Raw genomic sequence first — 14,049 nt, forward strand, 5'->3', positions numbered from 1 at the left:
GTTCTGGCATATAATATCCTTGCATGATATGCCTATTAAACAAACAGAAAGAAAAAGCTTGAATTTACACCGAAAATATAAACCCTTGGTGCCTGTTTATTACACTATTTGAGTTTGGACTTCTGTGTGTAGGAAAACAGTTGACAGTCCGGTCTGTTTACATTCCGTAAGCTTTTTATTCGAAATGAAATAGGATATAAAAGGGACATGAATACATATTGTCACGTATGTTTAAGTGTAAATCGGGCATTATAGTTCCCAGAAATGTAAAAATAATTAAAAATAATAAAAACTCAACAACAATAATAACAATACTAGTAATTCCATCTGTTCTCTCTTTATAGTAAGTAACAGTTTCTGGTGTGTATTATTCACCGTGCGGTGCTCCACAGAGGGACAGCATTTCTGTTCTACTTTGTTCTGACCTGGTGTTTTTTTTTTTTGTTTGTTTTTTTTTGCCATTTTTATTTATTTGAGCAAGAAAAACTAAGTAAATGAAAAAAAACACCCTGCAAAATCGCAATTTTGCAACTCCTGCTCTGCACTGCGCTGTGGTTCTAACTAATCCTCTCTGAGACGAAGCGGGGGAGGGGGGGCAGGGAGTGTTTCATGTTTCCGGAATTAAAAAAAACAACAACATATAACTCTGTTCTTTAAAATGCAGTACCATCAAATCCTTGTAAGATGTTTCTGCTTTAACTTTACATGCGTTGAATTGGAAGGTTATTGTCCTTTCTGTGCATTACTGAGCTCAGCATCTGCAGTGCAATATAACGTATGTAAAAACAGACTGAACTACTTTATATTATGCACATATCGATATAAATTAAAAAAAAAAAAAACTTGCCTTGATTGATGGCCCCCAGGAACCCCAGAAAAGAGATGATTCATTGCAACAGCTTCTTCCTGTTTAAAATAAAAAAAGCAGATGAATAAACTAGCAGACCATGTTACGGCAACAGAAATGAGGAAATGATGCAAAACTCAGCCTCCTCGCACTGTGTCTGCACTGTGGAGTAGTGAGCAAGGAGCAGTGGTCAGAACAATGCAGACTCCTCTCCAGCTGTAACCCAGCAGGTATGAAAAAATGTTGTAAAGTAAGAATGCTTTCAAAAATGGACATGTTAATAGTTTATATTGATCAATTAACAAAATGCAAAGTGAGTGAACAGAAGAAAAATCTACATCAAATCAATATTTGGTGTGACCACCTTTTGCCTTCAAAACAGCATCATTTCTTCTAGGTACACTTGCACACAGTTTTTGAAGGAACTCGATGGTAAGTTGGCCAAAACATCTTGGTGAACTAACCACAGTTCTTCTGTGGATTTAGGCAGCCTCAGTTGCTTCTCTCTCTTCATGTAATCCCAGACAGACTCGATGATGTTGAGATCAGGGCTCTGTGGGGGCCATACCATCACTTCCAGGACTCCTTGTTCTTCTTTACGCTGAAGATAGTACTTAATGACTTTCGCTGTATGTTTGGGGTCATTGCCATGCTGCAGAATACATTTGGGGAATCAGATGCCTCCCTGATGGTATTGCATGATGGATAAGTATCTGCCTGTACTTCTCAGCATTGAGGTGACCATTAATTCTGACCAAATCCCCAACTCCATTTGCAGAAATGTAGCCCCAAACTTGCAAGGAACCTCCACCATGCTTCACTGTTGCCTGCAGACACTCATTCTTGTACCGCTCTCCATTATACCTGTTTGGTATAATTGTTTAATCATACACCTGACTATATGCCTACAAAATCCCTGACTTTGTGCAAGTGTACCTAGAAGAATTGATGCTGTTTTGAAGGCAAAGGGTGGTCACACCAAATATTGATTTGATTTAGATTTGTCTTCTGTTCACTCACTTTGCATTTTGTTAATTGATAAATATAATCTATTAACATGTCTATTTTTTAAAGCATTCTTACTTTACAGCATTTTTTAACACCTGCCTAAAACTTTTGCACAGCACTGTATATATATATATATATATATATATATATATATATATATATATATATATATACGGTATTATATATACTCTCACGTAATATTTCCCCTCGGGAGCGCTGTTATATAATGTGGTGTCACTGTATGTGAGTTAATAGACTGTATATATATATATATGTATATATATATATATATATATATATATATATATATATATATATATATATATATATATATATATATATATATATATATATATATATATATATATATAGATAGATAGATAGATAGATAGATAGATAGATAGATAGATAGATAGAAAAAGTTTTAGGCAGGTGTGAAAAAAATGTTGTAAAGTAAGAATGCTTTCAATATATACAGTGCTCCCCCTTTATAATGCTGTAGTGAGGAGCCATAGTTAAGAGACCGTGCTGTTTGTGTTCCACCTTATAACAAGAATACTAGTGTTAGTGTAATGGCATTATGGGGCAAATGGGAGCCATGACCATACCGCCTTATAACCTGTTCTGCAGCACACTGTGTATATATATATATATATATATATAATATAAGATATATATATATAATATATGTATATATCGTTATACATTATATATGATATACAGTTATGACATACAATGAAATGTTATACATGTGTATAAACTGCATTTTCTGTTTTTATTTGTTTCTAACAGCTGGTTGTTTTAGTATAATTCACTCATCAGGTAGGTGTGTGCTCTCTCTTGTCAGTGAGCTGTCTTGTATTTGGTGCAGCCTGTTTAGCAGGTGATGTGCTGCAGGTTTGTCTTGGGTTCGACCCCTGATAGGACTGAGTAAGCTGAGCTCCTGACCCAGTAGTGTTTCCACAGTGCCCTTGCAGCTGCTGCTACAGCTGGGTTATCAGGTAGACTGGCTTTCCTGTTCAGCCTGTTCTTTCCTTTTCTTTCCTCCTCAGTCTGCTCTTTCTTTTGCTTTCCTCTTCAGCCTGCTTTCTTTCCTCCTCAGTCTGCTCTTTCTTTCCTCCTCAGTCTGCTCTTTCTTTCCTCCTCAGTCTGCTCTTTCTTTCTTTCCTCAGTCTGCTCTTTCTTTATTTCCTCAGTCTGCTCTTTCTTTCCTCCTCAGTCTGCTCTTTCTTTCTTTCCTCAGTCTGCTCTTTCTTTCCTCCTCAATCTGCTCTTTCTTTCTTTCCTCAGTCTGCTCTTTCTTTATTTCCTCAGTCTTCTCTTTCTTTCTTTCCTCAGCCTGCTCTTTCTTTCTTTCCTCAGTCTGCTCTTTCTTTCCTCAGTCTGCTCTTTCTTTCTTTCCTCAGTCTGCTCTTTCTTTATTTCCTCAGCCTGCTTTCTTTCCTCCTCAGTCTGCTCTTTCTTTCTTTCCTCAGTCTGCTCTTTCTTTCTTTCATCAGTCTGCTCTTTCTTTCCTCCTCAGTCTGCTCTTTCTTTCTTTCCTCAGTCTGCTCTTTCTTTCTTTCCTCAGTCTGCTCTTTCTTTTTCTTTCCTCCTCAGCTTGCTTTCTTTCCTCCTCAGCTTGCTCTTTCTTTTTCTTTCCTCCTCAGTCTGCTCTGTCTTTCCTCCTCAGCCTGCTCTTTCTTTCTTTCCTCAGTCTGCTCTTTCTTTCCTCCTCAGTCTGCTCTTTCTTTCTTTCCTCAGTCTGCTCTTTCTTTCCTCCTCAGTCTGCTCTGTCTTTCCTCCTCAGCCTGCTCTTTCTTTATTTCCTCAGTCTGCTCTTTCTTTCCTCCTCAGTCTGCTCTTTCTTTCCTCCTCAGTCTGCTCTGTCTTTCCTCCTCAGCCTGCTCTTTCTTTATTTCCTCAGTCTGCTCTTTCTTTCCTCCTCAGTCTGCTCTTTCTTTATTTCCTCAGTCTGCTCTTTCTTTCCTCCTCAGACTGCTCTCTCTTTCTTCCTCAGTCTGCTCTTTTCTTTCTTCCTCAGTCTGCTCTATTCTCCTCAGCCTGCTTTCTTTTTCTTTCCTCTTTCTTTTTTAACCAGCTTTACACAACTCACAGCTGCACAGGCTGGAGACACAACTGCCAGAAGAGATTTACCCTTTCTAGCAAAAAAACAATATACAAAATAAAATAAAAAATTCAAACATAACTATTTATAGTCACAAATATATACTATAGGGCTAGATTCACAAAGCTCTACTTTAAATCTTCATTAGCTCAAAGTGACAGAGAGAGCTGTGCTCTTTACTCACCTTCTAATTCTGTGACGACACTTCTTGGGCAGCCCTGGGTACAAAGACAAACAGGAGAGTTTAGACAAGCTTTTTATAACATCCTTCATAATTTCTACAACTATGAGACTGCCCCTCGAGTTCCACACTAATAGAGGAGAAGCCGTAGACCATACCAGCAGTGTTGTGTTGTGAACCACCTGAGCAGTGGGTTGTATCAGTACAACACATGCCCTGGAGTGATTTATTGAGATAATTATTTTGAAGCTGTGATCTGAACCACTGGCTGTACTCTTTTAACCATACTGGCAATGGAATGTTAACAGCCAATCAGGATGAAGGAATATCCAAGCCATTCTATAACCATGTACAGCACACATCGTAAATATGAAAATATGACTAGTGATTCACACATTGGCAGGTCCAACACGTTCCTCTGCAGCAGTGGTGCGCACACTTTTTACAATTTGTCGCGAGCCACCCCCACACGCATATTAAAACGTTAGAACTTACCTTTATATCTGAACAGGTGTTTTTTTTTTCATGATTTAATGTAAATCATATATTTTTTTCCTAGATTTAACCTCAAAAAGTCCAGATTTAACAAATTACTGAAGCATATCACAAACTCAACATTTAACATCAGTCTATCATTTTTTTTTTTTTTACACTTGGTGAGTCAACATTCAGCTGACATGTTAAATCTGGCTTTCTAATAAATAAATCAGTGATTTTTTTTTTTTTTTTTTTTACACTTGGTGAGTCAACATTTAGCTAACATTTCTAACAACTAAATCTGTGAAAAAATACATTTACCTAACAGATACCTCTGAAAAACTTTATCGTTCAGCAATTAAATCTATAAAAGATGATCTGAAAATATAAATCTGGGTTTTCACAAAAAATATATATATATATATATTTTGTTAGCTAAATCTGAAGCTAGCATGCAAGCCCACTCCCATGGACGTGATTGATTTGGCATTGTATGCTGCAGAGTTGCTGTTACACTCCGACTTTTAAGAATGTGTTTATTAACATTTATATATTTTGCTAAGTCGGGACTTTTTTGGTTAAATCTAGGAAGAAATACGCAATTTACAATAAATCTGCGCCCCCTTACTGACTCTCTGCGCCCCCACTTTGCATACCACAGCTCTGCAGTCTCAGTATGGCTTTCACTGCGTAATGAGAGGTGTACTGAATTCTACCCTGAACCTTAATGCAGTTATTCTATAAATGAGGATGACCGAAAAATGGACTCGTCCCTGAAAGGGGTGAAAGGCCATCCAAGTTCTGTTTTTTGCACTGCATGGAGAGGAAAGCATGTTTAAACCAAAATGACACATCTGAATCCGCTTAGCAATTACATATGTGTGTGAGTGTGTTAAATCCATGCAATTTAGGATTAATTTCACATTAATGAACTTTATTAATTGTTATTTTCATTAGCAATGCCCCTTGTCCCTAACGGACCATGTTAAATCACAGTCATCAGTAAGAATAAGCATCAAAGCAAACTCTGCATGAAGGCTTAAGCAGATCCAGATGCATGTATCTGATCCAGTAATAACAGCACTTACTGCTGAAATAGTACAGGGTGCTGACCACAGCAACAAGCAGGGCGGCAGCACCTCCAGCCAGGGGGCCCAAAACCAGAGAGCCACAGGAGAAGCCTGCAAGAAACAATAGAGAACCTGTTACAAGCACAGTGACTTCAACCCAGTGCAACACAAGCCCAGCTTCATTCCATCTGTCTACAACCCTTAACCCTTGAGGAGCTTGCTGTAACAATGAGAGTCCTTGCCTGACTCTGCAGGCAGGTTCGTTTGGGTTTTAAGTAATAATGGTCTACAAAGTTTTTAATAACTAAAGACCAATCTCTTTCTCTCTCGTTAGCCTGCAAACTCTATGCAATGTAAATTTTAAACATTGAGTTGGTAGGGATACAGAAAATACAGTGTTACGTTTAATCAGGCATGCCCTAGAAGGCTGGAAGGATGTCAACAAATTATGCCAGGAAAACAATAACTAGCTTGTGCTTTAAGATTTCAGAACAGTCAGAAGTGCACTTTGGGAAGAAGTAATTTGGTCACCTTGCCCACTTTTAGTCTTGGAACATCGTTCAAATTAAAATGAAGACCAATGAAAATAGTACGGTGCAAAAGAACCTGGACTAGCCAAGTTTACCCTTCGTCTTCAGATTCCCACTGGAACAGGGGCAGAGTTTTCTTGGCTTTGGCTTCGTGGGCTTGGTGGTTGGGGGTGGAGGTGGAGGTGGAGGAAGCTCTGAAAAGGAATACAAATATTGAAAAATACACAAACATAGTTATAAAACTAGATAGGATGTTTTACTGGTGTTTGTCAACATCTTTAGTGCAATAATAAAACCGGCCAAGACAAGGACTGTGTCAGTGACTGTAGCAGAAGATTTTGAACATATTAACATGTGTTGCTTCCCTGAGTTTGAAGAGAGCACAGTTAAAGCTCAATGCCCACACTTGACAAACGGGTGTGTAGAAATCATTGAGTTCTTGTTTATAAGCCTTAGCTGCGGAAGTCTAAAACTAAAGGGACCACAAGAGCCAACATTTCCTTTTGATTAAAGCCGGTTGAAACAAGTATCGTGTTTGGTACAGCAGAGATCTGTATAAGAACGAGTAGACCCTTCCTATAAGGATAGGAGGGGCCACCATTGCATCATTTCATTATTGAGCATCCGTTTGCTTGTAAACCATGATGAACAAAATACAGAATCATCAACTTTGTAAACCAGATTTAATGCAATGGCAACACTTTAAAATAATGACTGCAAATTCATAATGAATTCCGACTTAATACCACAGGAAGAACACTTGAGTATATTATGCACTTCCTCTGAGTTTATCATTCTGCCCTGGATTTCATTACCCGGATTCATTCCATGTTCCTTTGTAACAATGATGCTGCTCACATGTATAAGGCATGCATTATGCATGAATGAGCAGATCGTGAGACGTGTTCATTCGTGTGATCAGCATGACTTATTACAAAGAAACATGGAATGAACGTAGTGAGAGGCACACATTTCGAATCAACACACTTCAAACCCATAATTTCCCTGTCAGAATAGGAGAATTGGAGACGTTACTCGAATTGCCAGTAACCTGTCCTAATAAAACATCCTATTTCAGCACTGATTTTTGTTTTTTGTATTTTTTTGGTCCATCTCCTGAATCTTTAAAAAAACTGTAATTTCGTAAAAGCTTAAAGCGCTTCATTCATTGTGACGGTTTAAGGCAGAAAGGTGTTTATTTGGGGTTTCTTAGAGTTGCAGTGGTTACTGTTCTCCAGATCAGTACTTACTGACGGTAAACACCAGCAGAGGCAGTACCATATGTAACTAGTACAGCAATTCATACACTTCAAATCTAGATACACTACATTATAGTCACACTGTAATAATTGCCATATGCCCTCAGGCTAGGCAATTGTCATCTGATGAGGAATACTCTAGCAATATCTACACGGAAACAGCACAACCACGTGTACAGCCCTTCAGCACAAGAACCGATCGTACACATACATTCCCAGTATTTCCAACCCAGACACACATCTTGTGCTACACAACAGAAGCTCAGGGCACTACAGAAAACAACAAGCAAACAGCAACCTAAATCGGAAAGGTATGGACCCCGAGCCCTTAGTGAGGTTCAGTTTGTCTATGGACACCCCTGATATTCCAGGAATGGACCCCGAGCCCTTAGTGAGGTTTAGTTTGTCTATGGACACCCCTGATATTCCAGGAATGGACCCCGAGCCCTTAGTGAGGTTCAGTTTGTCTATGGACACCCCTGATATTCCAGGAATGGACCCCGAGCCCTTAGTGAGGTTCAGTTTGTCTATGGACACCCCTGATATTCCAGGAATGGACCCCGAGCCCTTAGTGAGGTTCAGTTTGTCTATGGACACCCCTGATATTCCAGGAATGGACCCCGAGCCCTTAGTGAGGTTCAGTTTGTCTATGGACACCCCTGATATTCCAGGAATGGGCCCCGAGCCCTTAGTGAGGTTCAGTTTGTCTATGGACACCCCTGATATTCCAGGAATGGACCCCGAGCCCTTAGTGAGGTTCAGTTTGTCTATAGACACCCCTGATATTCCAGAAATGGACCCCGAGCCCTTAGTGAGGTTCAGTTTGTCTATGGACACTCCTGATATTCCAGGAATGGACCCCGAACCCTTAGTGAGGTTCAGTTTGTCTATGGACACCCCTGATATTCCAGGAATGGACCCCAAGCCCTTAGCGAGGTTCAGTTTGTCTATGGACACTCCTGATATTCCAGGAATGAACCCTGAGCCCTTAGTGAGGTTTAGTTTGTCTATGGACACCCCTGATATTCCAGGAATGGACCCTGAGACCTAAGTGAGGTTCAGTTTGTTTATGGACACTCCTGATATTCCAGGAGCCTCTTCCACAGGACTAATCTACAACGTGCTTATGCTCACCTCCTACTGTCAGGTTGGTTCCATTGGCCACTGTGAATGTTCCACCATGTGAGACGGAGCAATAATACATCCCGCTGTCTTCCTTCTTGAGCAGACTGATCTTCAAGGTGCAGAGTTCGGGTCCAGTTCTCAGAGTAGTTTTGAACCGTTGATCAATGCCTTCTGCGTGCGTTTCTCTGCCGCTGGTGCTTATATGCACGAGGAACTGAAAGTCATATATTCCATTGGTCTGCCGGTACCAGAAAATTCCCTTTTGGGCGATTTGGGCTTCCCCTTTGCAAGTAATGGAAACAGACTTGTTTTCTGGGATAATTATGGAGTTTGGGATCTGAGTCAGGATTGAGCTGTTGGCGGCTGTTAGGATAAATACAGAAAATACAAATGAAAACATTTCATCAGAAACTTTTGCCTACCAGTTCCATTAATGGCACAGGTTCCATTCCATTATGTCCGGTCACAGACTTGCATGTTAAAAACTCTTCCCTACTTAAAAACAAAAAGTATTAATACGAAAAACTTTCCTCCTGCTGACAAAATATATATTGCCCTAAAATAAATCCTCCCTTGTTTAAGAAGCTCAATTTGAAAGTGAGAAATGCATCTAAATAGAATCTGCATGAATAAGAAGACGATATCATTTTCAAAAAAGAAAGATTTCTTCCGACTTACTGTAGATCAGATAAAGTCAAAGAAAAGTAAAGAACAGTTTATATAAAACAAGAAATGAGTGGGACATGTTAAAACGGTCTGGGTGAGCATCATTTCAAGGGGTTGCTTCTGCTCAGCTTCATCACTAAGCTTTGCTTTTCTTTGTTCTGGAACAAGCCATTTTATATTAACAATAAGAAAGCTGAAGATGTGTGTTGTTGTGTAATTACCACAAAATGTGTGCTTGCGATACTTGGCTTTGCCCTGCGCTAAACAACACATCCAGTAATGCGCTAATCAAGCTATAACACACCTTGTGTATCTTATTGCTGAAACATGTCATCTGTCTATGGAAGGCCGTTCAAGTCAAAAACGCGTTTTGGAGTACACCTTTCAAATATCTAGTTCTTGTTCTAATTTGACTTTAGTAAGTGCTGTAATTCTAATTATAACACATACTAATTTGGCCAATCAGATCACTGAAAGTGAAATGAGAACCAATAAATTTAAAGAAAATAGTATGTGTAATAAATTATCCAATTAAAAGTCACCTTACATCTGCCATTCCTGCCCAGTTCATGGTGGTACATGGACTTAGCATTGGGTAAAGACTCGTGAAAGATGGACAGACCTGGACCCTGCGGGAGGAGCATCAGTGGATGGTTCAGAGCCTCCGAAATCACTTTAATACAGTGCTAACCCCACTGGGACTAACATGCAATTTTAACAAGTGTTGAAAGATCTGACATTAATTCTAATATCAGCTATGGTAACTCAATATTTGAGTGTAAAACTGAAGTGAATATAATTAGAAAATAAAAAAACTGATTGTGTACATTGCTAATACAAACTGAACCGTGTCACAGTCAACACTGTCTGTCAAGAAGTCGGCAGCACTCAGCAAATCTATATTTTTCACAGCAGAAGAAAATGTCTCACAATCTGATTTGCAATTTTCCTTGTTTTTGATTTTTTTAAAATTGTATTTCATGTCTGAAATTAAAAAGATGTTATCTCGAAGGTAGTTGGCTACTGTGGTAATTACGCTGCATGACTGTAAAATGACCAGCCCCTGTGTAGACACTACTGTAAAATGACCAGCCCCTGTGTAGACACTGCTGTAAAATGACCAGCCTCTGTGTAGACACTGCTGTAAATGACCAGCCTCTGTGTAGACACTGCTGTAAAATGACCAGCCACTACATAGAAAATGCGCAGTTTGTATACATTTATTTAGAACACGTAGTATTTTATGTATTCTGATTGGTCCAAATGAATCTCTGTACTAAATATTTGAAACGCGTATTAAATAATGCGTTTTTGACCCGTCAGCGCTGTGAATGCGATCACTCACACTGATACATTAAAGTGTGAACATTAACTGTGCTACTGACGTTGAATTCGGAGAATAACATTCCCTCAATTAAAAAAAAAAAGAACTCGGGTTTATTGAAGAAGAAAAAGTCATTCAATGCTATAACATTTGTTGCATAAATTGTATTACCTGATCTCTAGCTATCTAATGCCCAGTATTTATATTGTGGTTGAATATGCATACTTCTACTACCACTAATAATATAATACTAATCTTTATTTTGTACAGTGACTTTCATGTACACACATCACCAAGCACTGTACCGTTCTTTGTATTGTAGGGGTCTGAAACATCACACACCATGTATATGTTACGGTAAAAGTCAGAATATCTTAAGATTTACTGGGAAATGTCGACATTTACCAAGTAAAGTGGTGAATCTCTGAAATAAACATGATAACACTTTACTGCGGACATGCACTGTTAAATGTCAAGAATAACCAAGTGCCTTTATCAATAAGCTTCCAGCAAACATCTAAACAGCAGTATCATTCTTCCTACTTCTCGACACTTGGCATCGTACTGGTGAATGTTCACAGTTCCCGGTACGGCTTTAGATTGACCAGTTTCTAGCTTACTGTAACATACACACTCCATTTTATTTGATTGTAAAAAAGCGATCCATCTCAAATTAAGGAAACTGGTTGTTTGTTTTCTAAAAGAGGATTTATTTTTTTTACATGCTGTATGTGAACTGCAAGTTATGAGTATGGAGTATACGTTTCAGAATGAGCCAGATTCTCAAAGCAAATTGTCATTATATATATATATATATATATATTATATATATATATATATATATATATATATATATATATATATATATATATATATATATATATATGGCAGCTTTTCGTATCCCAGCTCTCTGTTCATTTATTCAATTGTAGTACTCTTGTTTCGAATCTCATTCTCATGTTTGCATTTTATTTCTTGATTGATGTGTGAGTTAATCTAAGATGAACACTCATCATTATTTTGCTTTCTTTAGTCAGGGTCGTGTACCTGCAATGCAGTCATTGCGTTTGTTTAATTGATGTAACCAGCAAAATCATTCCGTCTGCCTCATTATTTATTTCCTTTTAATAACGATGTAATTACATATCAGCTAACTTGCGATTTCCTTTTAAAAACTATTGTTGAATTCAGCTTGAATTCATGATGTATTTGCTGTTCCTGTTCTCAAGGGATTTGTGTTAGGTTTGCTGACGTTTACTTCAATTGTTAATTGTTCTGCTATAATCAATGGAACTTGCAATAAATCAATTCCCTCCTTTTTATATAAAACTTATAGTGGCCTGGTAATTACTGAAGCACAGTTGAAATCCAGAAGACAACTCCTGCTGTCATTTTTACTTTTGTTTGCACTTTCACAACCTCTGATGAGTTTAATATTTAAGAACTGGAGCAATATCAATTGAAATAGATTAATATAGAAATAGAAACATCATTAATTACTCAAACATATTAGTAAACATAAATACATGCATACATATACACAGTGCATGCGTAGAGACATCTATACTGTTCTGGTTTTAACTTCTCAGGACACTTCTGACAACATTTGTAATAGTCTATCTTATTGTTTTGTTCATCTTTCTATGAGGCAGTCAAAAATCTATAGGGCACTGCTGTTGGTGTTGTTGTCATCGATGGAGACCATGTTTGATAGAACTAGTAAAAAAACTGAACAGTTACAGTCTTTACAGCTGGCGAACATACAAATAACAATAGGCAAACACTCATGCAAAGCCTTCCTAATATAAATTATGATTTATTACAGACAGATATGCACCCAAGACTCCCATGCACTGTTAGATATTTAATTTTCTTAACCTTGTCTCCCAGTTTCTAGATTTCATTCTGTAAAACACATGGGCAGTGTACAGAGACCACCAGCCTATGAAGACCGCTTTTGTAGGATCAGGTTTGACAGTATAAAAGGATCAAATAATCCTTCTGGGGATTATTTTGTCATTTTTATTTTTAATACAGATGTGATGTTATTTAAATAATGTGACTGATTCGGCATGTGTGTTTGGAATTAGTGGATATTGATTATTCTAGGAAACACCAGCCATGATTTAGTGCAATACGTTTCAATGGCTCCTGTTAATCACTATCCCTTCAAAGAACACTCTAAACCAAGCCTAGCCAAATGATGAATTCAGGTTTCTTGTTAGGAAGAAACCATATTTTTTACTAAAAGTTCTCTAGTATGTAAATAATGTTTTGTGCTTTCTGTATGTGTTGAAAACTGTACATATTAAATACACTATCATAAAAGCATATAAGCTACTCTGCAGTATAACAACATGTCTGTATTTCTTCATCATGACCAAACTAACTTTTTAACAAATGAAGCAAATATGAAGCGAATATTCAAATTACACCTGTAAAACAAAAGTATAATTTGTGCAAACTTGCAGTAAACTAAGCCCGGTTCCCTATGAAATGACCGATTTAAGAAACAACGCAGCGACTCTTGCACTGTCGAATGTGTGTTACGGGTGTTTATTTCGAATGTTGTTCTTGCATTGCTTTCCTCTGCAGAACATCTTTTCCATACAGGCGTTTCAAAATTCTGAGATATGAACGAATATGAATTCAGTTTTGCCACTGAACAGATGTCAAGCAGTGTTTGTTCAAACATTCGAATGTTTTTGTCCCAGCTCTAGAAATGATTTCAACTTCTTCACTAACACTGGAGTGATTATACAGTCAGGAGCCAGCAATGATAAAAAAGAATACACAGTGTTTGAACTACACACACACACACACACACACACACACACACACACACACACACACACACACACATATATATATATATATATATATATATATATATATATATATATATATATATATATATATATATATATATATATATATATATATATACATTAACTTGCCGGCCAGGCCTTGAAAAAAAAAGGAACATCTAAAAATAAGTGTGTTCAAACCAGTTAGTGTATTAGATGATCTGCCAATAAATAAATAAATAAATTCATAAATGTGGGGGAATGGCAAAGACATCTCCTCACCTGCCATCCATGAAGCAGCCACACAAAGCCAAGCCAGGAGCCTCATCTTAGTTGTGTTCAAGGAGTATTACAAGGCTGACACTGTGCTGCTTCTCTCCCAAGTTCGAATGCTGGTATCTCTATCCAGTCCCCCCTCTAGAGACAAGACCATGTCACCTTCGACCAATCAGAAGAGGCGACAACATTTCTACTGGTGTGGAACCTTCTGGCTGCTTTAAATTGTTAAACTAAACTAAGAGTTTAGAAAAAAAAGCTATAGACCTGATAAAAAAAATACAGTCACACACAAACCATGTCTTCTGTGCTGTCAGTGCAGCTGCTGTCTGTCTTGTGAACTAAAAGGTTCTCCACGAGCTCTGTGTAGGA

The 14,049-nt window shown here is 37.9% G+C and overlaps 1 gene segment (V, D, J or C); it reads right to left on the reverse strand.

The window, feature by feature from the left end:
• Positions 1–516: 516 nt before the first annotated feature.
• LOC121329326 lies at positions 517–13,783 on the reverse strand. The segment is given in 6 exon segments: positions 517–906; positions 4,147–4,180; positions 5,709–5,801; positions 6,316–6,414; positions 8,614–8,967; positions 13,684–13,783. Coding segments are annotated over 6 exon segments (645 nt in total).
• Positions 13,784–14,049: the final 266 nt, after the last annotated feature.

This window comes from Polyodon spathula, chromosome 1 (genome assembly GCF_017654505.1).
Source record: "Polyodon spathula isolate WHYD16114869_AA chromosome 1, ASM1765450v1, whole genome shotgun sequence".
Taxonomy (NCBI): Eukaryota; Metazoa; Chordata; class Actinopteri; order Acipenseriformes; family Polyodontidae; genus Polyodon; species Polyodon spathula.